We start from the raw sequence: 26,123 nt of genomic DNA on the forward strand, positions 1-26,123 counted from the left end.
TACCTACTTGATACTAATAGAGTTGTTCCAAGTGCCAGTGTTAATAGTTTATGAGGACATTCATTTGCAATGACAATTGGTGTCAATATCAACTGCATAAACAAATGTACTCTGGGGGTGAAGTAAGGCTATTCCAGCTGCTGACTCTTTTAATGCTTCAATACACAACACATTTCACATATGAATTAATGCATAGTTAGTCAGTTATATTTTGTTTAACCCCTAGGAAACAGTTAGCTAATTAGGATACGCATAGTTACAGACATGATAAAAACAAAATAATTTATAAACAGTTTTTGATTTCTAATAAGTACATCATATTGCATGTCTATCTCTTCCCTTGACTAAAAATCTGCAGACTAGCAGTACAAGCTAGGTTACTGCATATATGTACAAGTAATGCTACAGTGTTTGGTTTATAAACAAATGAAAATAAAAAGTCTGAAATTTAACACTTCAATACAATATTATATAGCCATTAGCCTTGTAAGCACATTCATGATTACAGTTTACCAGTTTATATGTTTAAAAATTTTAAAGATCAAGTAGGGATCCAAGTGATAACAACCAGTTAAACAAGATATATGAATGATGGTATTAAAACATATAGTCATGCCAGAAATTCCTACATTGTCATTGTTATGCCAATACAGAAAGTTTCCAACATGGCTATGTGGTAATACCATCATTTGTATATCTTGTTTCACTGCTTGGATCCCTACTTTACTTTTAAATTAATAATTTACACTGTGCAGTTATACAATATACAAGCTATTAGAAAGCTGAACATGGCTAAGGGTGACTACTTTATTAGAGTATCTCAAGTGGGCATCAGACAACTGGCCTACATGATACTTTCAAGGTACTATAAGTGATCTTCCATATACCATCTACCAGTAAGAGGTATGGTTATATGATTGAGTGCAATATGTATAGCTACATTATTAAGGAAGATGTCAGCAGTGTTCAATCATTATAGATTGAAGGAGGAATAGTCAACCCTATTGTGCAGTTACAGGTATGGTGTCTATTATCTAGTAATACCTACAGCAATGTCAACGCCTTGATTATGATTATGATTATGATTAAAGTACCGTATTTCTATATTTATAAACCGTTAAAAATATTTCATCAAAGCTAGCATCCGACGAAAATTTATTACACGAAAAATTTTTACTGATGTAATATTCGAGAATTGAATGAATTCGGTTAACTGCTTTCTGGCCACCTGGATCGAGGTTGCTGCGGTCTTTTAAAAACAAAGGCCTCCCTCATCCTAGGAGAGAGGGGAGCTGTCCGGTCTATTTTGCTGCACATTGGTGATGATGCCATCTGATTCCGTGATAGACAACTACTACAGGACACATTAAATGGAGTATATATATATGCACAAATATGCAAGTTGATGAAATGAGCTTCTAGCTACAGCCATTTCACTCCAGTACATTGCTTGACTTGTGACAGACAACTTCTGAATCTGGAGTGCAGCCTCCATGGAATGGAGATGCCACAATTCAGTTTTGCTGCTTGTCATTCTGCTTCTCCTGTATACAAAAAAAAGCCTCGAAAAAGGCGGTATAGAATTAATAAAGTTACATAATTCATTGTTAAAAATTTTTCGTCACTTGAGGACACAGGTGAAAAATTTTTAACATGAAAATATAACTTGTGAAAATTTCTCGCAGCTTATATTTATAGAAATACGGAACTTGGTAAAGGCAGAGCCTGTATACCAGAAGACCTTATAAATGCCTGTGGGACAAATGGTCCCACTAAAGATGTTTATATTCACTGCACTAACGCTGGAATGCTTACAGGAGTCTACCTGGTGGTCAGGAGATTTTCTTCTTACTATTTTCCTGTGTTTGTATCCATTAATAATTTGTGTTAATTAAATGAAAAGTGTTGACACAGAAAAGATACAAATCTGTGTATGAAGATCTGTGTATACAGATGATGACCAGCATGATTGAAGATAAAGGAAAGGCAAGGTGCAAGGGTAGACACTCATTGGAACTTGGAAGGCACATGCCACTGGTGAGTTTGTTATTGTGGCAATCATACAATGTATTGTTTAACCTCTAGCTTTGTGACTGTGGTCAGGCAAGCAGGCGGGTGGGTGGACAGGTGAGCAGGTGGGTGGGCAGACAGACTAAAATTTGGGTTGGTTTTTTCAAGGAATTATTTTTTAATGGCTATATCTGGCATTAGTAACACTATAAGACTCTTCTGTAGTAGAGATTCTTATCACGAAAGATATTTCTAATATAGGTTTTTATGGGCATGTGTCATTTTGGGGAGATTGCTACTAAGATGGCTATTATAAAGACACACTGTAGTGTGTTGTGCAGCCAAGAAAGCCAGTGTACCACATTGTGAGTATATTTACAGGAAGCAACAAAATGCGATTTTCACACATACAAAGCTCTGTGCTCCCTTCTCGAATTGGAATCATTTTTTATACTGCAAATTCCCTCCACCTTCAGCACTTCATATACCAAATTTGACCTAATGCAATCGTGAAATACGAGCCTTCAAAATTTGGTTTATAATCTTTATTTCTTTTCCTTTCTGTATTTAGGAGGCTCAAAGGGCTTAGATTATACTTTTTGCACATTTTACAAAAATCTTTATAAAATGCTAATTCGTACCTCAGTTTTATTGAACTTTGGTAAACTTTAAGAGCATATTGCAGCACAACCAACTTACCAAGTTTGATGTCAATCTGATTAATAGTCATAGAGCTATAGATGATTATTTGTATTAAAAAGGCCAACCTGTTATCATGCCTACAGGGTAATCCGCTTATGGGAATTACTTAAAAATCAGTATGCAAATAAGTTAACAATCATAACTCAAATCTTTTCTGGTTTAAAAGAAATTGCATTAACAACTATAGAGCTACAAGGTAAAAATCAAACAGTGCAAATTGCAGGTCATAATACTCTAATAGAACAGTCACTGCAGGGTAAAAACAGTGCATGAAAAATGTTTAAAAACTTATCAGCATATGAACCAGGGACCTCCATACTGAGCACCCAATCCTTAACCACTGAGCTGTTACTATCATGGCTATTCATCTCACTTAATTTCTATTTTATAAATAATAATTCTATAATCTAAAAGTTCATAATTTCATAGATCTGCCTATGGAAAATCCAGAACATTCTGTGTGTTCTATTAGAAAAATTCTCATTAAAAGTGCACTCTATTAGAGTATTACTAAAGTAATCAAGTAAATTCTACTTATAGCCATTTTGGTACAGATTGGCTAGGTAGTACACTACTATTTACTATTATTGCCAACCGTCATCACAATCATCATAATAAGTGCTATACTAGTAAAACTTGTGACAACAGGCTGGAAATCATTTTGTAGTATAAAAGGTGCAGGATATACTTTGTAAAAAATTGAGCAACTGCAACTTATCACGTTTTGCATGACAAATCAAGACACTCTAATAGAAAGTCACTGCAAAATCCTAAAAGACAAATAGTAAAATTATCATACAGTACTAGGGACCACAAAGGAGTAGGCATGGCCCACAAAATAACATCACCCAAAAACCAGCCTCAATTTCCCTGATGATGATGAGGCAGTATGGTTAGGTAAAACTAAGCCCAAACAAGCTTTCAGATCGACCCGAAATACTTTCAACAATTGCTATACGGAATTTTAAAAATAATTTATTTAATGGAATTTTATACTGACTGACTGACTGCCTGATGTCAATAACGGCTAAGGCTACGGGCTTGATTTTTTCACTGTTTGATGTTACTTCAGCCCGAGAGGTGCTTTTTGGCATACCACAGTACTTACAATGCATTCTTCATTGACTTACCAGTGTCCTCCTTTGTCCCATTCATCTTTGCTGAGAGCAAAAAGTGTCAATTTAGCAGTAGCATGTGATGGCTTCCCTTTGTGATGGAAATCATCCGTATTTTTCATAGTGGCTGTTTTGATTACAGTGGTGCTTTTTTGAACAGTTCTTGATTCGTACTGCTGTGTAACGGGTTGAACATACCTGACAATGAAGCATAATGGATGCTTCACTTTTCAAATGACAATTGATATAACTGGGGCGCACGGCACCATTTCTTTCTTTTGGTATGAGTGGATCGTAGAGGCACTTTTCAAACAGTCCTTGATTCAAAATGAATAATAATAATAATGCGGTGTAACAGGTTGAACATAGCTGACAACGAAGCGTAATGGATACTTCACTTTTCAAACGACAATTGATATAACTGAGGCACACAGCACCATTTCAGATGCGGTATGCGTGGGTTTACCATTCATAATAATTATTTACAAAAAAAAGTTGACAAACAAGTACACAAAATTTTTTTGAATTTTCAATCAGAGTAGGGATGATAGCACATCAATAAAAATTACTGAAACAAGCTGGAGCAGTGCACAATATTAAATCACAGTAAAACAATAAGAAGTGTTATTCCCTACTGTGCATTTCCATTATCTTGAGCACAGTAGGGATAATAACACTTCTTATTGTTTTACTGTGATTTAATATTGTGCACTACTACAGCTTGTTTCAGTACTTTTTATTGATGTGCTATGGTCCCTACTGTAGTTGAAATTTTTTTTGTGTGTACTTGTGTATACCAAACTTGAATTTATTTTGTTATAAAACACTAATACAGCACTACAATACAACTTTATAGATATAGCCATGAACAAGCAAGCACAGAAAATTATATAGAGCAATTAACAGTGTTATACGTAGATCCTTTGGCTTTGGTAGGTATTTTTCTGTATTGATAGAGTATCAGTTTGTCTCATATCATCATCATTGCATTTGTAGATAAGAAGAACAATGATTTGTGTAAAATCAAACCTCAAATCCAGTTTATGGATGGCTTTGGGATATACAGAATATAAAAAGAAGTGAAATCCATGCAAAAATAGCCAAGCTGTATAAAAGGTTGTGGCCTTCAAAAAGTCTGGGTGAAAAAGTTGTGAAACACAGAATGCAGCCATGAAATGGCTAAATTAATGATAATAAATTTCAATGATAAAGCCATTATTAATGTTTATTATCATCAACATCATTGCAGCAATTTCATGGCCACATCACCCAGGCTTTTGAAAGGCTACACCATTTTTATACAGTTCGGCTGTTTTTGCATGAATAGTAAGTATGTCGTATGTCATGCACGCGAAGCATCATTATATCAACTTGTGTTACAATGTTCTGTGCTTTTATGTTAGCCCACAATCAAAGCTTTATTTCATTACACATACCTTCAGCCTCAGTAACACTTCTCTGTCATCATTTTTATGTTGCAATTCATGATCAAATTTTGAATGATTTATAATACATATGCTCACAAAGCATGTTTACAGTTTCCCACATTTGTAGGTGAGTCACATATTAATTATACCACAGGCACTTCCATTTGCCATTGAGCTTGTGTGTATATTACACATACATATCAGGCAAAACAATTGTGCCTATAGTATAACTATTACATGTACATGTGTGTGTACGTATTCATATGCAAACAATACTACTGATGTTGTCTGCTGCTTTATGTATAGTACTGTAATTTGTACAACACTGGCATTTACCATCATTATCCACTATAGTCACTATAGCATAGCTTGAATCATCACGTCCAACACTACTGGGTGAATTAATAGTAAGATTGAAGCTTTCTTGGCTTTCATATGCATTATCATCAATTATGTGAATATTGAATGAAACACTGGCCACTCCAGCAGGAAATGTGACATTGTATGGTCCAGAATCATAATCAACACCTCCTGTAATATTCTCACTGTTAACATGTTGTTAAAGGTGATGTTGGTCTACTCACCAGTTGCAGTAATGTCATTACTTCTAACTTGTACAGTAATATCAGTTGATGATGGCTTACTGAGAGCTAGTACAAGTAGTACTGATCTACGGCCTTCATTAACACTGTATTTTTGCCATCTAAATTGTACTGCAACTAAATATTCAGTACATAAAAGTCAACATGTGCTACTTTAAAAACCAACCGTGAAATTAAGAATTAAGAAATTAATCACTATTTAACGATTAGTCATTGTTTTTACACACAAAATATCCACATTTGGATATGCCAAGTTTTGATACGTGCTGTATTTTTTCTGGCAAAACTTGGAAGGTTAAACTCGTGACCATGTTAGGGTCCTATGATACAGCATATTTTGTGCATCACATATCACCATCAATAGCGATACTGTATCACAATCTACTGTATAGTAAAAAACTTTGGCAGTAAAAATCTGTTGAAAAAATTGGTGGAAAAACTTTGGCGATTGAAATAATATTCGCCAAAGTTTTTACCGCCAAAATTTTTACTGTAGAGTTGTACCTCTCTTATTATTAACTCTTGGTTGTACGGTATGTAAGGATAACGACAAGGTATCAACTCATTAGTTAAGTAGTGCAGTATAGCTAGCATTGTTGTTGTAACAGTACTTTTGTAGCTACTGATCTAATGACATGGTAGCAAAGGCGTGCTTCACTATCTCCTGCGATGCAGAGAGTGACTGTATTTACTTTTTCAGTGAACTCCACTGAGTAGCAGAGGTTATCAAAGTATTTGGCCAAATCCATCGCGAGACGATCAACTAGCTGATGTGTGAATGAAAAGCCATCGGAAATGCTATCCCAAGGAGTCAACAGTGGGACAAATTCCAAGGAGGATATCCAAAGTCAGCTCGACCTATATTGCATGGTGGTATGAGCTGACCTTCATCTCAAGTTCTAGTTACTCAATGTGCTCATGTGATCATTTAAAATAATTGGCAAAAAAAACTTCGGCAAATTGAATGCTATTCGCCAAAGTTTTTTACCGCCAAATTTTTTTTTGCTAAACGGTATATATAAAACTGAAAAGTCATCCGTCTGTCTGTCATGTATTCTATGGCATCCAACGATTATCTTACCAACCACTGCATGAGTCAGTACAGTTTTAGCATCAAACAAAGCACTCATTATCTTAGAATTGTTTTAAATGAGGTTTCCAACTGCCATCGTTTGTCATTTACAGTGCGTTGAGTGCAAGGGTGTAACTTAAATCTTGCTGGAATTCTTTCTGTAAACCACATGCAAACCACAAGTAAACAGCTTTTCATTCAACTTAAGCTGGCCTTTATAAACAACTTATAGGCTAAAGGAACCACAAATCACATTTGGTCAAGTTGGTAGAGCTTGGAACTTGCAAATGTTCCGAATCCTGGTGAAAGCAAGTTTCTATTATTCTTTTTTAACTGACCTTTTTGATTACAACTTTTTTTCTTCCAACCTTTTTGGTTACAATTTTTTTTTGCTGCTTTAACAACCTTTTTTGCTACACTTTGGTTCAACAACCTTTTCAATCTTTCGGTTACAATTTTTCTTCTGTTACATATATGTGTTCTTAACTGTACATGGCTACCATTTTTCTCTGGGCACCTGCTTACCTACTTCAAAATTGTTTTTTTTTTCAAGTGTTTTTGTACTTGCAATCAATACAACTTACACTTGACTGAGAAAAGTGCTGAGGTGATGACAAGGTAGTATTGTTTTAGATATGCATGTACATGTAGGCCAACATGAATTGCTTCAATGCTTTGGCCCATTTTTTTTTTGCCTTATTATTTGCTAAGTTAAGTAATTGTATAGTTTCAAGTTTCAGTTTGTTAGGTTAGGTCATCCAAAGGATACAGCACAAGTTGCTGTCAGACCATCTGTACTGGCCACTATAAAGCTTTAATAATCATTAAGTATACAGAATTTAATAGTGTAACTAATGGCATGTAAGGAATACACAGGTATTAGTCACAAAAATCTTTGAGTATATAACATGTAAAATTCCTGCACCATAGGACAGTATAAACAAGTGATGTTTCATACTTGGGTTCCAATGCTGTGTACAAATATTTGTCACTAGATAGCCACAAGATTAAACTTAGTGTAAAATGCATGATCGACTCATTGTAAGCAGTCCTGCACTGTAGGTCACATATATAGTACCAGTGCTAGTACTATATATGTGACCGGATTTAGCAATATCAACCATATGGGCGCAAAAGCCAAAAGTGAGATAACACTAGTATGAAGTTGCAGCACTATCAGGCTAACAATTTCCATATCAAACTTGCCTTCAACTTGTTGGGTCTGAATTTGGTGGACTGTTCTCTGGCAGCCTGTATAACCACACCAGATATCTTTACAAGTCTGTGAATAACAGGGAAGTGCTTTGAAGGGTTCATACACTTTGGACAGACCAGCAGGGAGCTTAATGTGTGATGTATGTCTGTTTTGTGAGATTTCAGTCTATTTCCTGCCTCTGATGGGCTGTGTTGTGGTCTGGTGCCTTCAATTATCATTCTCGTCCATTTTGTAGTCTATCTCTTGCCCACCCCACCACCCCCCACCCCCTTTTGAGGACTTGTGATACAGCAACACTGGTGAAAAACCTATCTAAAATGGCGGGAATCTCTACAGGGTTACCTTGGCCACTAGCTGCTCTTAAAAGTTGTGAAGTGCTCCATCTTTGCTGAAAATTCCATATGTGTAGCTACTTGGGCTGGTGAGTAACAAAGCTTCAAATTATTAAATACGTTTTTCTCTGAATCAACAATGTGCCCATAAGGGTGATTTTCCAAAATCTAGTCACATATAATGAAGTGGTCATGGCTAGTTATGACTATCTAGTATAACAGCTATTAGTTGTAACAATATCCAATTTATCTGTACCTTAAAGAGTCGATACTGATGTGAGTGTTGATAAAACTACAGGTGTATTAAAATGATGTGACAATTAGTGTGTGTGTTCTGATACAATTTTTCAGTATGGAGACACTAGAAGCACCTGGATACCTATGGTGGTGTGGCCTTTAACATGCTCCCACAAAGGCTTGTTCAGACAACTCTGCATTTTGATGAGTACTCAAGATGGGCAGTACAGCAGATTGTTTAGTGGCGCAGTTCTTTATACTTAAAGTGTAACAGCTATATTGTTTTCAGAAGACCTGGATAAAAAAATTTAAACCATAGCAGAGGTACTTATACGCATGCATTTATTTGGCTTCTCACAACGCTGTACCTTTATAGCACAGGTAATAGAGAGGCTTTCTATTTGTTTGTAGTAAAAAGATCAACACAGCAATCACTGGCTGTTTTTTTAGAACATCAATAGTTTTATGTATATTTGCAGTATCGATATATTGCCATATCAATATGCATTACAGATTCCTAATATATGTAATTACATCACAACCACCATCAAATCTGTAGCATCTTCGGAGTATAATCAACAGACTTTATCTGGAGTCATAAAGATGCTACATAATATAGCTTCCATTTTCTTATATAGTAGCATCACATAACACAATTATGTCTAAGCATAATTATTTTGCAAGCCATCAATGACTTGCTGTGAAACAAGCAGTGCACAGAGAGAAGTGCAGTATCTTCTCATAATTTTATAGTATTTTCCATGTGAATTCTCTAAAGATGTTGCTCTTCCCTTTTCACACATGTGACCACATTTCTATGTTGCAAAATTGTAATCCTTTACAAGTGGTGAAAGCAATTTTAGCAAAATATGAATAAACTATCTCTAACAGGAATAACTAACAGGAATAACCACCAGTGATAGCTATACTGTTCCCAGCAGAGTTGGGGTAGTTACTTCAGAAAAGTAACTAGTAAAGTAACTAGTTACTTCTTACTTTTATCCCATGTAACTTAGTTACAGTTACCTTGTAATAGGTAACTAAATATCTAGTTGCTAGTTACTTTTATAAATATGTTTGTTAACTTTTGTAACATGATAATTTTTCTGAAGAAGAGAACTATCATAGGTGGCTCCAGGATTTTTGGTGACTGGTTTCTGATCAGGAGCTAGACTTTTATTTGCATGGCGAAGACCTTATCAGTGAAGACCAAAAAAAGGAAACTGCCTGCTGAGAACAACCGATAAAGTACACAAAAATCCTTATTTATAGCTACATAGTTGCTACACTGCTCTCTGAATACTGTGACTGATGTATTAGAGTGATTGACTGCTCTATTAAAGTATCTTGATTTAAATGTCTTTTGCAAATCAATGCAAAATATACTTTTAAGTGCTTAAATACACATGACCGCTTTCTCAAAACCTCAGAAACCCCCCTAAAGTTGCCCCTGACTATAAAATAATTATATGTAGACTTTCTGAAAGTAACGATTTTGTGACCATTTCAAGTGTTACATCTGTTACTTAAGCTGAATCATGAAGAACAGGATGCAGAAACTCTACTTAATGCAGCTGTAGCACAAAAATTGAAGTGCTCTTGCTTATAACTATAGTTACAATGTAACTATTGTAACTAGTTTAGGCATGCGTCTATTATGCCGGAATAATTTCGGGAATAATAGGTACTGAAAAGCATTGAGGAATATTCCAGAATAATCGGATGAATTCTAAGAATAATTGGTACAAAATTATAAGTTTTTGTTGTGGTGCAGTGTAAAAATCTTTTAGATTTACTACCAAAACAGTGCAAGCATAAAAACGGTGAAAACGATCGCGATACTCTAATAGAGCAGTCACTTACTCTAATAGAGCAGTCAACTTCAAGTCCATAATTCTAATAGAGCAGTCACTTGTTTAAAAATCCTAACAAAAATACTAATTTGGCACACATATTTGGGAATAATTTGAGAATAATAGGTAGACTCAGGAATAAATTTGAGCATAATAGGTGAATAAAAAAGAAGTGCCAGAAAGAATAATAGGAAGATTTTGGAGCATAATAGACTTAAGCCTAAACTAGTTACTATTGTAATTTAGATACTTTTCAGACAGTTACTCCTAGTTACAAGTTACTAGTTACAAAGCATGTAACTAGTTATTTTTATAGTTACTGTATACTAACTAGTTATGTAACTTAGTTACAAAGTAACTAGTTATGTGACTTAGTTACAAAGTAACTAGTTGTCCCAACTAGCTGTATATTAGAGATCATGGAGGTGTGCACTTTCTGCCAAAAAAAATATTGGCCACAAACCAGCCTCACAATACCTTCATGGTTCCTTGGCAGTATTGGTTAGGTATAACCAAGCCCAAAAGTGCTTTTGGTATGATCCAAAATGTCTTCCAATAAGTTGCTATCAAATTTGAAAAAAATATTTAGAGGAATTTTCTACTGGCTGACTGACTGATTGTACTTACTTACTAATTGCAAGTAATACCTTCAGATAAGCGCAACCATAGTAAAAAGGGATTGGCAATGGTGATGTTACTATGCATAATCCTTGTTACAGGTTCGACTTGTCTTGGTACGAGTACAGTAGTCAACAGAATCAGCCCTCAGTTCACAATATATATATATATCCTTCAAACAAATTTTCAACCATTGTGGACTTAGTTAATGTTAGAAACATTTTCATACTTTGTCAGGGTCCTTAGTAATAGTACCACAAAAATTATTGGTGTCACACCTGGGCAACCATAATTATGAAGTTTGAGCACAAACTGGCTCCATACTGCCGTGATTTGATAACACTTATCTGATGTAATAGTGAAGAGGAAACTGTCAAGGTAAATTCACGAAGAACCAAAGTAGAGTTAGCAAGATATGGTCACCAAAGTCTGGGCCCGTAACAAGGATTGCTTGTACATAAAACTAAGGGAATGACGTCACCGTTGCTAATCCCAATTAATAATCTATGGTGTAATGTAATCGATTTTTTCAATGTTTGATGTTGCAGGTGCCTTTTGGCATACTGCAGTATGTACAATGCATGCATCATGGACTTACTTTCATCCCCTTTGTGCACATTTCGCTTCTATGACAACTGAAGGTATCAATTGGTGGTAGCACATGATGGTTTCCCTATACATTTGCAATGGGAATCATTCGAAATTTCTGTAGTGGCTATTACGCTTCATTTACTGCTATGCCTGTTACACAGCATTTACAAACGAAGAGCAGTAGGAGAAATGCCTCTACAATCAGTCCAGTTATTTGGCACTTTTGGTGATTGGTAATTGGGGTGCATGTTCAGATGATAACAACAAATCTAGTTACATTCTCTTTTTGGTTGATGCGGTATGCACCTGTTCACCAGTCATAATTAAAAGAAGAAAAACAAGTGTAAGGAAAAATTAAGAATTTTAAATTCAATTAGTGATCATAGAAGAAAAAAGTAGGGAGGTTGCATACATCAGCTGAAGTGGACATTTAATCCTTAATTCATAACTGAATTTGATGTGCCAGTCTGATGGCATCTGTCAGTTTGTCAGTCAGTTATAAAAAGCGTGCTGAAATAGCATGTAAAAACTTGTGCTGTATAGAAGCACTTTAGGTACAAGGCCTCCATGGGAAGCTGGTTGGCATTTTTGACCAAATTTAATATCATAAACCTTGTAAACTGTAATGTTATGCGCTGTCTACTCAAAATGTTTTGTTTTTACAACTTCTAATAATGAAATACATACTTGTTAATGGTCTACCATTACAAACGTTCAGCAATGCATTGACACCATAAAATTACCTTCATCATCCAGTATAGTAACTGTAGCACGACTTGGATTAATACGGCCAACGTTACTGGGTACTGAAGATCGAATTATGGTAAGATTAAAGCTTTCATCTCCTTCATATAATGCGTCATTATTAATTGAAACATCAAATGGAACACTGGTCACTCCAGCAGGAAATATGACAGTGTATTTTCCAGAATAATAATCAACACGTCTTCCTGTAATATTTTCACTGTCGTTAAAGTTGATGTTGATGTTGATATACTCACCAGTTGCAGTAATGTCGTTACTTCGAACTCGTACAGTAATATTAGTTGATGATGGATTACTGAGAACTAGTACAGGTTGTGCTGGTCCATCATCTTCATCAGCACTGTATGTTGACTGGCTGAAGCGTACAGCAACTAAATGTGAAATTAACAATACCCAGTAGATGGCTAGATACCATCCATTGTACAATGACACAGAATGCTAGCCAAAATTATATTTTGCTTTCCATGCATAAGTTGATCAGTATAAAAAAAACTGTGTTTACTTTTTAACTCACATTCATTTTCTGCCAGGTAAATACAGTGTATTACGCAGAATATAAATTCCAAACAAAATGCATTATGTGTCTCACATGAGTGTGAAGATATATAGGAGGTGTGAACATGTGTGTTTCACTCTAGCCAAAAAGTTACACTGACGTCCTTTTTAAAGTATTACAATACTGGCATCACTTCTACTGAACAATTATAATCTTGATTGACTTACTGGAGCCCAAGAACAGATCCACCAGCAATTACATAGCAAACTCCAGTGAAATGTGAGCAATGACCAAGAAGTACTAAAATGAAAGGTTCATGCAGAAAATATATGAAAGGTGAGTAAAATTTATCATAAAGGAAAATGAAATGCAGTCTCACTTTTACCAAATGACAGCTGCCTCATGGCAGTATTGATATCTCTTCACTACATAATAGAGCAAGCAAGAATGTCAAGGCTTCCAAGAAAGAGTTGGAAAAAGTTAGCAGCAAATTGCAGGTGCTCAAAAGTAGATTTGCCTGATCTTGAACAGCTATCAAAGTATATGACAGTGATGACTTGGCAGATAATCATATTATAATCTTGTTGATGAAAAGAGAATGGAGAACGCTGACATGGATATGGCAAGAAAGATTGCTAAGGAAAAAAACACAAAGGACAAATCTCTAGGATTCCTGGGAGACAGTAGCAACACCTCTTAGAGGTGGCCAATTTGATCATGTTGGGACTGTGGTGGTTATGTGGATACTAGGTCATAACCACATGACCAGTCATCAGAGGTAATCATCGCACTAATTGACACCTTCTATGGTCTTACTCAGGACCTCAGCATACAAGGTCTGTAGAAGAGCACTTATACGTTCACTATCCACAAACACACTGTTGAGAGTAACATAATTGTCCAGATTTTAGTGACAGCAAGTATGTTAACATCAGGTAACCACACAGTACCAAGGGAGAAGTTCATGAAGATGATCAGACTAATCAGTTATGCTAATTCAATAGTACCCACAGATGGGTTTACAGTGAGGCAACTAAACAAATGTTGATTGTGTTTATATGGAGGAGGCAAATGTTATGGACATTAGAGCAAGACAATGCTACCCAAGTTATTTAACTCAAGACAGTGTGCTAATCTAGGTGTTCATGGCTTATATTGCTATGGGTGTCATTTCTTACTAGTTTGACTTGTGATGCGGTTGGACATTCACAAAAGCAACTGACATGGATTATTGGTTATGTGAAGCATGGTGGCAGCTGGTGTGAAGTGCACAAGCAAGTCAATAGTAAACAGATCTAAAAACCACCTTGACATTAGAAGGATAGAGCATTCTTCACCATAATTATTTTCTGCAAAAAATCACCTATACCTCCAGAGTAGTTTACAAAGTATTTAAAGTACATGTCAGCTAGCAATAAACGCTGTTGAATGTATTATGGGGACAGATCCTCTCCAACTGACTCTCAAGTTGTAAAGATGACATAGCAATGTCTGCAAAGACAGCTTGCTGAGCTAGTGTATAATGTATCAGAAGGTGACAGTTACTACAGCAGCTATATTTTTGGTTGATAATGCAGAGCTTTCAGGATCCTTGGATGATCTTCGGCATGCGACATTCTTTGCTTTTTAAGAACAAAGAACTAGTGCATATTGTGCTGGCAAATATAGCACTTTAACAAAATTTTTAAAGATAATTGATATCCGAAAGAAGTGGTTGTGTTCAGAACTGATTTAAAACTCTACCCAGTTGAGATACTGGGACAATATATCTAGGTACCTTAATCACTGAAAAAGAGTTCCTATTTAGGCCCATTGTTATGACAAAGCATAGAGAGAGGCTTAGAGATAGTGGGTGTTTAATATATTCCATGCTGTTCAGCATAAGATGGTTTTACTAGGATACCAGCTACAGGGCTAGCATAAGGCCCCTATTTGGTGATTATTAGTTTCTCATCCAGACTTCCTAATTATTATGATGCGGGCAGGAGGGAATTACCATTAAGCCATTATAATATTAATACACTGATGTATTAATACACTGATGTACAGACCTTGACTAAATTGTTGTTCTTCCTCCCACAAATTAACATTGATTTTTAGTTGCAAACGAGCTCTATCGACTTCATCATAGCGGAATTTCAGTTGACTATTGAAAAACAGTCAAAAATAGAATCTAAAACAACAGTTCTCCTGGCGATGTATAGTGCACTGTAGTGTTAATTTTTAAAAAATGCCATCATGTTTCAATACAAATTATGACAGTTGGTATCATATGTTCTTCTGAGCATACACAGAGTAAATAATGGCTTACATGCGGTAGCCTAAAAAGGATGCGGGGGTGTATGAGAAACTAATAATCACCAAATAGGGGCCTAATTAATGAACATTCATTTACAGTATAATTTTTGCTGATTACTGTATATACATTGCTGCACTGAAGTAATACAGTACATGCATGAATATTCTATCCACTTACCTTCATTTTCAACAATAAATACATTAGCATTGTCAGGGTTTATAATGTCAACTACCTTGGGTACTCGCACAATTTTAAGAGTAAAACTTTCATTGCCTTCATATACATCATCATCAATTATTGGAACATCAAATGAAACACTGGTCACTCCAGCAGGAAATGTGACACTATATGGTCCAGAATTATAATCAGCACCTCTTCTTGCTATACTATCAATTTTAACATGTTGTTAAAGGTGATGTTGGTCTACTCACCAGTTGCCTCATTGCTGATACTTTTAATTTTTATGGCAATGTCAGTTGATGATTTGTCAGTTAAACTTAGTACAGGTTTAACTGATTTGTCTCCTTCACCAACATGATAAGTTGAACTGCTGAAGCTTACAGCAACTATAAAATTAATAATAGATCACATCTACAATGAAAGTGGCAACACACACATATATAGATGTGCAAGTAGAACACCTAATGCTAAGATTTAAACTATATACAAGGTATGCTATGAACATGATAACTGTAATGTATTTGAACTGTACTGTTGTAAGAAACACAATCTCTCTTAACATGTACTAGCATAAGCTAACAGTTGAGAGGGCAGACACTAACTGAACTCCAAAAGGCACATACCACATGTGAGTTTGTTAGATATTATTATTATGTGGAGTAATAATTGTAATAGGGCTGAGGGCTGAAACACAGGTATATATATAAAAATTTACTATCCGGATATAAATTCAGTATCCAGATAGTAACTACGATAGTGCTAAAAACTTGAGTTAAGATGACAAACTGTATAATGTTTTTATAGCAATTGATATGTGACTATCCGTAAGATATCTGCTCAAGATAACTGGATAGTAAAATTGCTATCTGCTTCAGCCTTAGATTACAGGATGTGTCATTTAGCTTCTAGCCTTTCAACTGTGATCAGGCAGGGAAAACCAAAAATTAAGTTTTTAAAATTTAATAGCAATGCTTAAAGTTTTAGTTTTAATGCTATATTTGATGCTAGATATACCACGACTCTTCCTTCCTTGAAAGTTTGTTTTAATGCATAAAACATTTTTATGATTTTTAACAGTGGCACTATTTTCTGTGTGTTATGATAAACAAAAGGCTGATGTATGAACATACTATATGTTCAACTACAACAATACATAGATAATATAAAAAATAACCTTCATCATTGAGTATAGTAACTGTAGCAAGATTTGGAACACCACTATCAACATTGTTGGGTAGGGAAGATTGACCAATAGAAAGGCTGAATGTTTCACTGCCTCCATATCTATTATCATCAATTATTGGAACATCAAATGAAACACTGGTCACTCCAGCAGGAAATGTGACATTGTATGGTCCAGAATCATAATCAACACCTCCTATAATATTCTCACTATTAACATGTTGTTAAAGGTGATGTTGGTCTACTCACCAGTTGCAGTAATGTCATTACTTCTAACTTGTACAGTAATATCAGTTGATGATGGGTTACTGAGAACTAATACAGGTTGTGCAGCTTTGCCATTTTCATAAACATTAACCTTTGACCTTTTGAATCCAACAACAACTACAAAGTGAACATTCAACTACAGTTGCCTTCATAAACATTTGTGTACAACACATCATTATAGCACTAGAAACAAAATAATTTGATATGGTCACTAGATGTAGAAAATCTAGTTTTTTTTAACAATGAGACTGCTTATTAACATATAGCCACTGGTTTGTGAACGAAGGTTAGTTGTTTCATACAAATAAAGGTGTGAAGGAAAGCATGTGGAGTTAATGTTTAAGTGTGGGGGTTTTGGTGTACTGTACATGGCATATTAACTACATACAAAGCTCTAGATGGGCTAAACAATTTTGCCACATTGGAATGAATGCACATGAATACTCGTCTCAGGATGAAGAAAAGTCAAACAGTGAAAAACTCAAGCCTGTAGCTTTACCGATTGTCGAGATATACTTGGCTGGAGGCATCAGTTAGTCAGTTAGTCAGCATAAAAATTTCACAGAAATTGTTTGAAGGGTTTAGCATTGCTCTGAAGACATTTATGGGCTTGGCTATGGCTAACCAACATGGCCAAGCTGTTATAAAGGAAAGGTGAAGCTGTATTTTGGAGATATTGTTGGGCAAGAAAACCAGATTCCTAATATACAGTACTTACTGTACTGTACAATACAAGTACTCTAGGTATCATTATTACATACCTGCAGACCGGTATGCTCATTGCATGTTTTATCAGTTCTGTGCATGCAAACATAAATCTTAAGTCAGAAGTAAGAATATTTCATGTGTGTTCATAGATACTATAGACACATATTGGATTGGTAACACAATATATTTCATGGTTATGTGGTTTTATACAGTCACATAATCATATATGATAGTACATAGTACATTTTTGTGGAGTTCACCTCAGGTTTTCTCAAAAGCGGAATCAGTGGATGTCTTGTTCACTTAATTGATATCAAGACACACGGTAGTGTCGTGCGGCCAAGGAAGCCATCACACAACACCCATGAGTATATTGACAGGAAAAATAAAAAAAAGCGATTTTCACACCTCCGTAGCTCTGTGCTGCCTTTATCAAATAAGATGATTTTTGCTGTTGACACGCCCGCCAACTGCAGTACTCCACATACTAAATTTGAGCAAAATCGCTTTAAGTGTTCCCAAGATATGTGACTTCAAGAACTGGCTTAGTTTCTTCATTTTTTTGTTGTTTTTTTTCCTTTTTCTTCCTCTTTTCGCACACTTACAAAAACTGGCATAAAACGCGAACACCATATCCGATTGCCATGAAATGTGGCACACAGAAGGGGGGTATAAAGGTGCATCTTGGTACCAAGTTTGGCTGAAATACGATAAACAGCAAAACCAACACCAATATGTTGTCACGACTACAGGGTAAACTGCTTACGGGAAGAAGCTGTGGGTGGATAGGTTAACTATTGAACCTTAAGCCTTTTGTGGTTTGAAAGAAAGAAATCATGCTAAACATCACAAAGAGATACAACGAAAAAACCAGTGTGTAACAATTGTGCAATCGAGATTAGCTAATAAGCAATGACTACTTACCATGCCTACCAGATAAACCGCTTGGAGTAATGCTTTGAAAATCGCTGTACAGATGGAGTAATCATCTTAGAAAGGCTCTTCAATGGTGTAGAAGAATCAGACTTAAAGCCACAGAATTATAACATGAAATCCAACTTGGTGTAGCAAGTGCGAGATCCAGGTACTCTAATAGAGCAGTCACCATCAGCTAGAAACAAGTCACCTGTAGAGATATCGGCTAGATACAAGTTACCCTATAGAGAATCAGCTACAAACAAATCACCCTGTAGAAATATGTGCTGGAAACAAATCACCGTGTAGAGAGTGCAGCTAGAAACAAATCACCCTGAAAAGAGTGCAGCTATAAACAATTAGAGTTTCAGCTACAGTTTAGTTATGTAAAAAGTCACCTTATTAACTACAGTATGTGATAATCATTAAATATACAAATATTTAATCAGACAAAAAGCTATACACACAATTACTTATTTTGTTCCACAATTCGTGCAGTAAAGAAAAAAAAACAAGTTAAAAGGAAGTACCAAAGCCAGTTTATGGCCGGCTTTGTGGCTGCTGAGCGGTGGCTGCAATACAAAAAGAAGTGATATCTAAACCAAAACAGCCAAGCTGTAAAAAAAGAGTGCGGCCCCCAAAAAGGCCAGGGTGAAAAAAGATGCGAAATCAAAGGCAGTGGCCAAGAAATGGCTGTGATGGCAGGTTAATGGCAAAAATTTTAATTACGACAATTCAGGTGAAGCTGTTTTGGTTTAGATTACTGTTTTTCTTCACACTTCCAAAAACTGCCATAAAACTCGAACACCATATCCGATTGCCATGAAAGTTGGCACACAGAAGGGAGGTCTAAAGACGCATCTTGGTACCAAGTTTGGCTTGAATACGATAAACAGTCAAGGAGTTATTATTGATTATTCACAAAAAATAACACCAATATGTTGTCACGCCTACAGGGTAAACCACTTACGAGAAGAAGCTGAAAATCGGTGTGTGGATAGGATAACTATAGAACCTTAAATCTTTTGTGGTTTGAAAAAAATCGAGCTAAAGACCACAAAGATACAACAAAAAGACCAACAGTGTGTAGCAATTATGCAATCCGTATGGGCTAATGAAAAAACAATTACTTGCCACACCTACTAGAAAAACCGCTTGGAGTAATGTTCTGAAAATCGCTATACATATGGAGTAATCAGAGTCTGTTCAGCGTAGAGCTGCTCGGTGGATTAAGAGTAAATATGACTCCACTTTGTACAGGTGGAGTAAGAACACTGATGACTGCTTGAAGGAACTGAGGTGGCCTATGCTGGCATCGCGATGACAATACCAGTGTCATTAAGGTGCACTCCATTATGCATAAACAAACTCCAATCAATTCCTGTCACCACTTTAATCTTAACAATAACTCTACACGATCTCATCCACTGACTTTGCAGACTTGATCTTCTTCCATCAATGCATTTAGATATTCCTTCTACGTGAACACACCATTTGTTTGGAACTCAATCCCATATGAAATTTTGTCCTTACCATCACGCTTATTTAGATCACGGCTCCAATGTTACTTGTTTAACTGATGTCTCTCACTTATTATTACTTTTTGTATAGTTGTTTTTGTTTGCTTGTAGATAGTCAATTTTTAAAGTCAATGTTTCTGTATTGCTTTTTGTACTGTGTATGTGTTTTGGGGACCACCTTGTACAGGCTATAAGCCTTTTGTGTACCCTTTCTTTAGATAAAATTGATAATAATAATAATAATAATAATAATAATAATAATAATAATAATAGAAAGGCCCTTCAATGGTGTAGAAGAATCAGACTTAAAGCCACAAAGTTACAACACTAAATCCAACTATGTATAGCAAGTGCGAGATCGATATACTCTAATAGAGCAGTCACCCTAATAGAGCAGTCAACTATAAGAAATAAATTACTCTATTAAAGCATTTATCTATGTCCTGCAAAGTGTTAAGCCACATTTCAAATCACCCTGTAGAGTATTCAGCTAGAAACAACTCACCCTGTAGTAAGATCAGCTACATTTCAAATAATCCTGTAGAAAGAAAATCACTCTGTAGAAGTATCAGTTAGAAGCAAGTTATCCTGTAGAGACCAGCTAGAAAAAAATCACGCTGTAGAGAGATCAGCTGGAAACAAAGCACCTTGTGGAGAGATCAGCTTGATTAAATCACCTTGTAGAGATTCCAACTACATTTCAGGTCACCCTGTGGAGAGTTCAGCTGCAGACAAATCTCTCAATAGGCAGATCAGCAAATCACCCTGTACAGCATTCAGCTAAAACAAATCCAGTTATGAGAGATTAGCTAGGCACAAATCACTCTGTAGAGGGACTAGCTTGAAACACAATGAGAGTTCAGCAAAAAAAGAAGTCACCCTGTAGAGAAATCAGCTACCAGTCACCAGTTAGCTAGAAACAAGTCGTCCTGCAGTGAGATCAACTACATTTCAAATCACTCTTTAGAAAAATCAACTTGAAACAAATAGAGAGTTCAGCTAGAAACAAGTCATCTTGTAGAAAGATCAGCTACAAACAATCCACCCTATCAGCTTGAAACAGTCACCCTGTAGAGATATTGGCTTGAAACAGGTACCCTGTATAAAAAACTAGAAATAGATCACCCTGTAGAGAGCTTAGCTAAAAACAAGTCACCATGTAGAAAAATCAGCTACATTTCAAATCACCCTGTAGAAAGGTCAGCTTGAAACACATATATCACCCTGTAGAAGGATCAGTTAGAAGTAAGTCACCCTGTAGAGAGGTCAGATAGAACTAAGTTACCCTGTAGACAGTTCAGCTAGAAACATGTCACGCTGTAGAGGGTTCACCTACAAGAAAACTACTTGTAGCTATAAAGTTCAGTTATCTTGCAATTCTTTCTGTAGAGTTTAGTTACGTTACAAGTAGTGTTGTTTTAGTATGGAGTTTTAGTTTTAGCTATAGTTGTAGCTAGTTTCAACAATAATTTTAGTTTTAGTTTTAGTTATAGTAATCTTTCTTAATTCTTTTTAGTTATTGATTTAGTTATGGTTATTTAGTACTACTTAGTACCTACATTACTGAGTTTGTGAATTTTGGTCAAACAGTTTTTATTAGTTTTAGATTTAATAGTATGTATGTAACTATATGTTACAGAACTTTGCGTGGGCGAGATCAAAGGAAAAAGTGTACTTTAAATTTCATAAAGTACACTCTCAGCCGGCCAACTGCTTCATCGACCACAAAGAGTGCTTTATTCGTTCAATAAAGCACTCTTTGCGGTGCAATAAAGCACTCTTTGCGGCACTCTTTGTGGGCAATAAAGCACTCTTTGTGGGCAATAAAGCACAGTTTCCCACGTGCTTTAGTGTAGGCTAATAGCCTACGGGGCTTGCGCCAGTACAACTAATCACCCGAGCCGGTGAAGGCTGATAGCCTCGCCGTGCTGAGTAATCAATCACCCCAGCCAATACAAGTTCCACCACTGGATTGCTTTTATAGACATACCTAAATGCTTCGATGATGGGTGGGAGAAGGTAACGTTGCTGTTACGTTTGTTAATGTAAACGGACAAGTCCTGGAGATATCACGGAAATACTTCACCATGTGACTCACAATAGAATCGATTGTGGGTTGCGAGCAAAACCTGCCAAAAGACGCGATGAATGTCTACTATGCCAAACTATGGTGAAATACACGTGAGTTACTTTGTTAAACTAGTTTGTGTGCGTTCAGGCTGCTAATAGTTCGTGCAACGCTTGTTAATTACGAGTCCTAGTGTATGGTGAAGCTACACGACTAGAAAGTTCCATAAATCATTTAAACATAGCCTTGCTCATGCTATATGAAAAATAAAGTACTCGGCCGTGCCTCGTACTTTATTTTTCATATAGCACTCGCAGCTATGCTTTAACATATACATATGGATATTTTAGTTGCATATAGTTTTAGAAGTAGTATCAAATACATTTAGCAAGCAGTTACAGTTTTAGTAATAAGATCAACTTGCTATATGTAGTTTTAGTAATAATATAGATTTGATTTTAGTTATAGTTATAGTTTTAGTGATTATATAGATTTGTTTTTAGTTATAGTTTTAGTTTTAGTTAACTTAAATATATTCACCTTACTAAAAGTACTTTTAGTTTTATTTACAGTTAACTGAAACAACACTAGTTACAAGTCACTCTGTGGCGAGCTCAACTACATACAAACTGTTTACCATGTAGTCTAAGAGTACAGCTACATTATGATTCCCGGCCTGTTTCAGCTACATACACATTTCCCTGTAGAGTATTCGCATTTAGTATAGCGGCGTAGCCCCCAAAATTGGCAATATTGTGCACTTTTTCATAAAACCACGAAACTTTCCACATAAATAGTACTCCTCATGACATGTAATTTTAGATATAGTGCCATCGCTGAGATGACCCTTGGTGACTTGTACGGCCATTTTTGTACAGAAAATTGATCATTTTTGTCTTTAACTCCCTGAGGCAGTAATTAACTTGTTAAAACATGGTACCAAAATAAAGATCTTGCTGATAGAAATAACGTGGTTTTTATTTGAAGTCAATAGGTGATTTTGATACAAAGTTGTGACCATTTTTACTAGCTGCAAATTTGATAAATTTACTTGCCCTCGAGGTGTGAATTACCTATGGGCAGATTGGACAAATTTCATAATAATGAAAAAATCAACCGTTGCCCCTAACAACCTAAATTTTACATTATTTGTAGGTGTCAATGTCTTATGTCACCTCTCCAAGTTTTAAAAAGATAGCATATATAAGTCATGAGATATGACATTTTGAAGTTGCAATTTTCCCATACATTGTCGATGAGGGGGGCAACAGTTGCCCCTTCTCGGTAATCACACAAATCATGGGATTTAAAGAATGTCATATCTTATGACCTATATACTCTATCCATTTATAACTTGGAGAGATTATTGTTGACATTCACACCTACAAATTACGTAAAATTGAGGTATGTGTACTTTTGAATTTTTGGTCTTTGCATACATTGAAATACCTTATTTTTGTGATTTCCCAGAAGGGGCAACAGTAGCCCTCTCACATAGAAATATATGGAAAAACCACAAATTTCAAAATGTCATATCTTATCACATATACATGCTATCCTTTCAAACTTTGGAGAAGTTACTTTAGACGTTATCACCTAAAAATATTGGGAAATTCAGGTTGCTAGGGGCAATGATTATTTCTATATGCTATAAAACCTTATTATGGAATTTGGCTAATCACATTTTGCAGCTAATACAAATACTCATAACTTGAGAATGAAATCTATTGACTTCAAATAAAAACCAAGTTGTTTCTATCAGCAAGATCTTTTGTTTGGTACCACGTTTTAACAAGTTAATTACTGCCTCAGGGAGTTAAAGACAAAAATGATCAATTTTCTGTCCAAAAAAGGAAGTAAAGGTCACCAAGTTCAAATCAGCGATGGCACTATGTCTGAAAATACATGTATTGAGGACTACTATTTGTGTGGAAAGTTTCATGGCTTTATGAAAAAGTGCACAATTTTTTGGTTGTGCCGCTATACTAATTGAGTTAATGATTAATCAACACAAATATTGTTAAATGTGCATATATAGCTAAACAATTAAACAATATAATTTTCTCCTTAATAATCGTCATTCCTATAGAAAAGAAAAAGACAAGTTACTATGGCTGGATTTAGGTATGAAATTACAAAAAGAAGTAATATCTAATCCAAAACAACCAAGCTGTAAAAAAAAAGAGTACGGTCCCCAAAAAGGCTATAGTGAAAAAGGTCTTGGCACAAAATTCACCTGAATTGTCATTATTAAAATTTTTACCATTAACCTACCATCACAGCCATTTCTTGGCCGCCACCTTGGATTTCACATCTTTTTCCCCATAGCCTTTTTGGGGGCCACACTCTTTCATACAGCTTGGCTATTTTGGATTAAATTACATTTACACTCTTGAAGGTATATGCACATTTTGTAAATACAGCATGTGGCTTGATTTTCTGCCTAACTGGCCAAGAAAGAGTTTAATCCTGAACACCAGATGGACACCTTCACATGGATGGGGTGCTTACTGGAATTTGGTCATCTGCCCAAAGCAAGATGGACATCACATGGAAAGAGTTATTTGCTATATGTGACTGAATTTGACAAAACCCGGCTTCGACGCACAAAACTTCGTTAGGAGATATGGCGATTTTAAGTAATCATTGTGTAATAACTTCCCAGTGCCTACAGCTGTGCAAACAAAATTTGCACCAAGTATGCATCTATTTACTAGCTATCACTGAGTGGGTGTATACATTTCTGATACCCAAAATTAGCCCTGTTTTGGGCAGCTTTTCTCGAGTGGGTAATAACATCACAGGTGATAGTAATAGGGTGGGAGGGTGGGGGTGGATGGTGGTCTTAATATACGGGTATAAAATGGAGTAAGAAGACGATTGGAATCCAGAGGCCAAGTTTGGGCTCTCCATGGCCCTCAAATCACTCCAAATTGACCGAGAACACTATTGGTGAGCTCTCTGTGAAGTCCCAGCTCACTACACACCATTATCACAAAGCCATGGCCATTCAATGGCGCCAATCTCCCACTCGTGGCTTTGACAGGGTCGGAAGAAAGCTGCCACAGAAACCAGACTTGCCAGTCCTGAAGGAAGTACAGTGTGGAATGTGATAGTGTATTAGGCCAGCAATCCATTTCTGGTAAAAACGTAAGTTTGATTTTGTGTGCGTGGAAGCCTTGTTATGTGAAATCCGGTCACATATAGCGTTGGCAGTCCACATGGGGATCCTTCTGGTCCTGCTGGAAAATAATTTTTCATTGTAATAACCATGCTCTGGTCGATAGCTGGGACAGGGTTCTATACATGCTCTTCATACAATGGCTTCGGTTCGCTTGTATTTTTATGCCAGTGGTTTTATGCCAGTAGTTATGACATAAATATTATGAGTAATTCATGTTCCTGGTGTATACAGTAATGTGGCTGACTCTCTCTTTCTCTCTCGTTTCCAGATGTAGAAATTCAGGAAGCTAGCCCCCACTGCTCTGCCACTTCTGGATCACATCCCTGCATGACCAACGGCGCAGACCTTCAGTACCGCTTCCTGCAATGCCAGCCAGTATCATGGAATTTCCCAGTCCACGAGATGAACATACCAATCAGGCCTCTCAAAGTTCCACTCACTTTGCTGTCAATACAGCGTTACCCAGTACCATTAATGTTACAGTATTTCTGTGCCAATGAGTCCCTACTTGTGTCCTACAAGACTATCAAGGTCTATTTAGCAGCCATTCCACATTGAGTATGGCATGTCAGACCCAACAGTGGATAATTTCTACAATTAGTATGTAGGGACATTAGTTGTTTACAGGGTGACAACCAGTGTGCCAGCTTATCCATTACCGTTAACCTTATGCATACCCTGAAGGATCAGTTACATTAATTACAGTACACTGTCTAAGAGCAGCTTATGTTATGGGCTGCTTTCACCCTATGGTTTTTTAACGG

At 36.1% G+C, this 26,123-nt stretch overlaps 1 protein-coding gene across 1 annotated transcript in view; it reads right to left on the reverse strand.

The window, feature by feature from the left end:
• The window catches only part of LOC136262033 (adhesion G-protein coupled receptor V1-like), a 180,945-nt gene that overhangs the window by 130,273 nt on the left and 24,549 nt on the right, over positions 1–26,123 (reverse strand). The window contains exons 7-14 of the mRNA XM_066056162.1: positions 16,947–17,081; positions 16,690–16,893; positions 15,767–15,901; positions 15,513–15,716; positions 12,777–12,911; positions 12,519–12,725; positions 5,839–5,973; positions 5,591–5,785 (exon numbers count right to left, since the gene is read on the reverse strand). Coding sequence (XP_065912234.1) covers positions 5,591–5,785; positions 5,839–5,973; positions 12,519–12,725; positions 12,777–12,911; positions 15,513–15,716; positions 15,767–15,901; positions 16,690–16,893; positions 16,947–17,081 — 1,350 coding nt within the window. The remainder of the gene's footprint in view (positions 1–5,590; positions 5,786–5,838; positions 5,974–12,518; positions 12,726–12,776; positions 12,912–15,512; positions 15,717–15,766; positions 15,902–16,689; positions 16,894–16,946; positions 17,082–26,123) is intronic.

The sequence above is a fragment of the Dysidea avara genome, chromosome 7 (genome assembly GCF_963678975.1).
Source record: "Dysidea avara chromosome 7, odDysAvar1.4, whole genome shotgun sequence".
Taxonomy (NCBI): Eukaryota; Metazoa; Porifera; class Demospongiae; order Dictyoceratida; family Dysideidae; genus Dysidea; species Dysidea avara.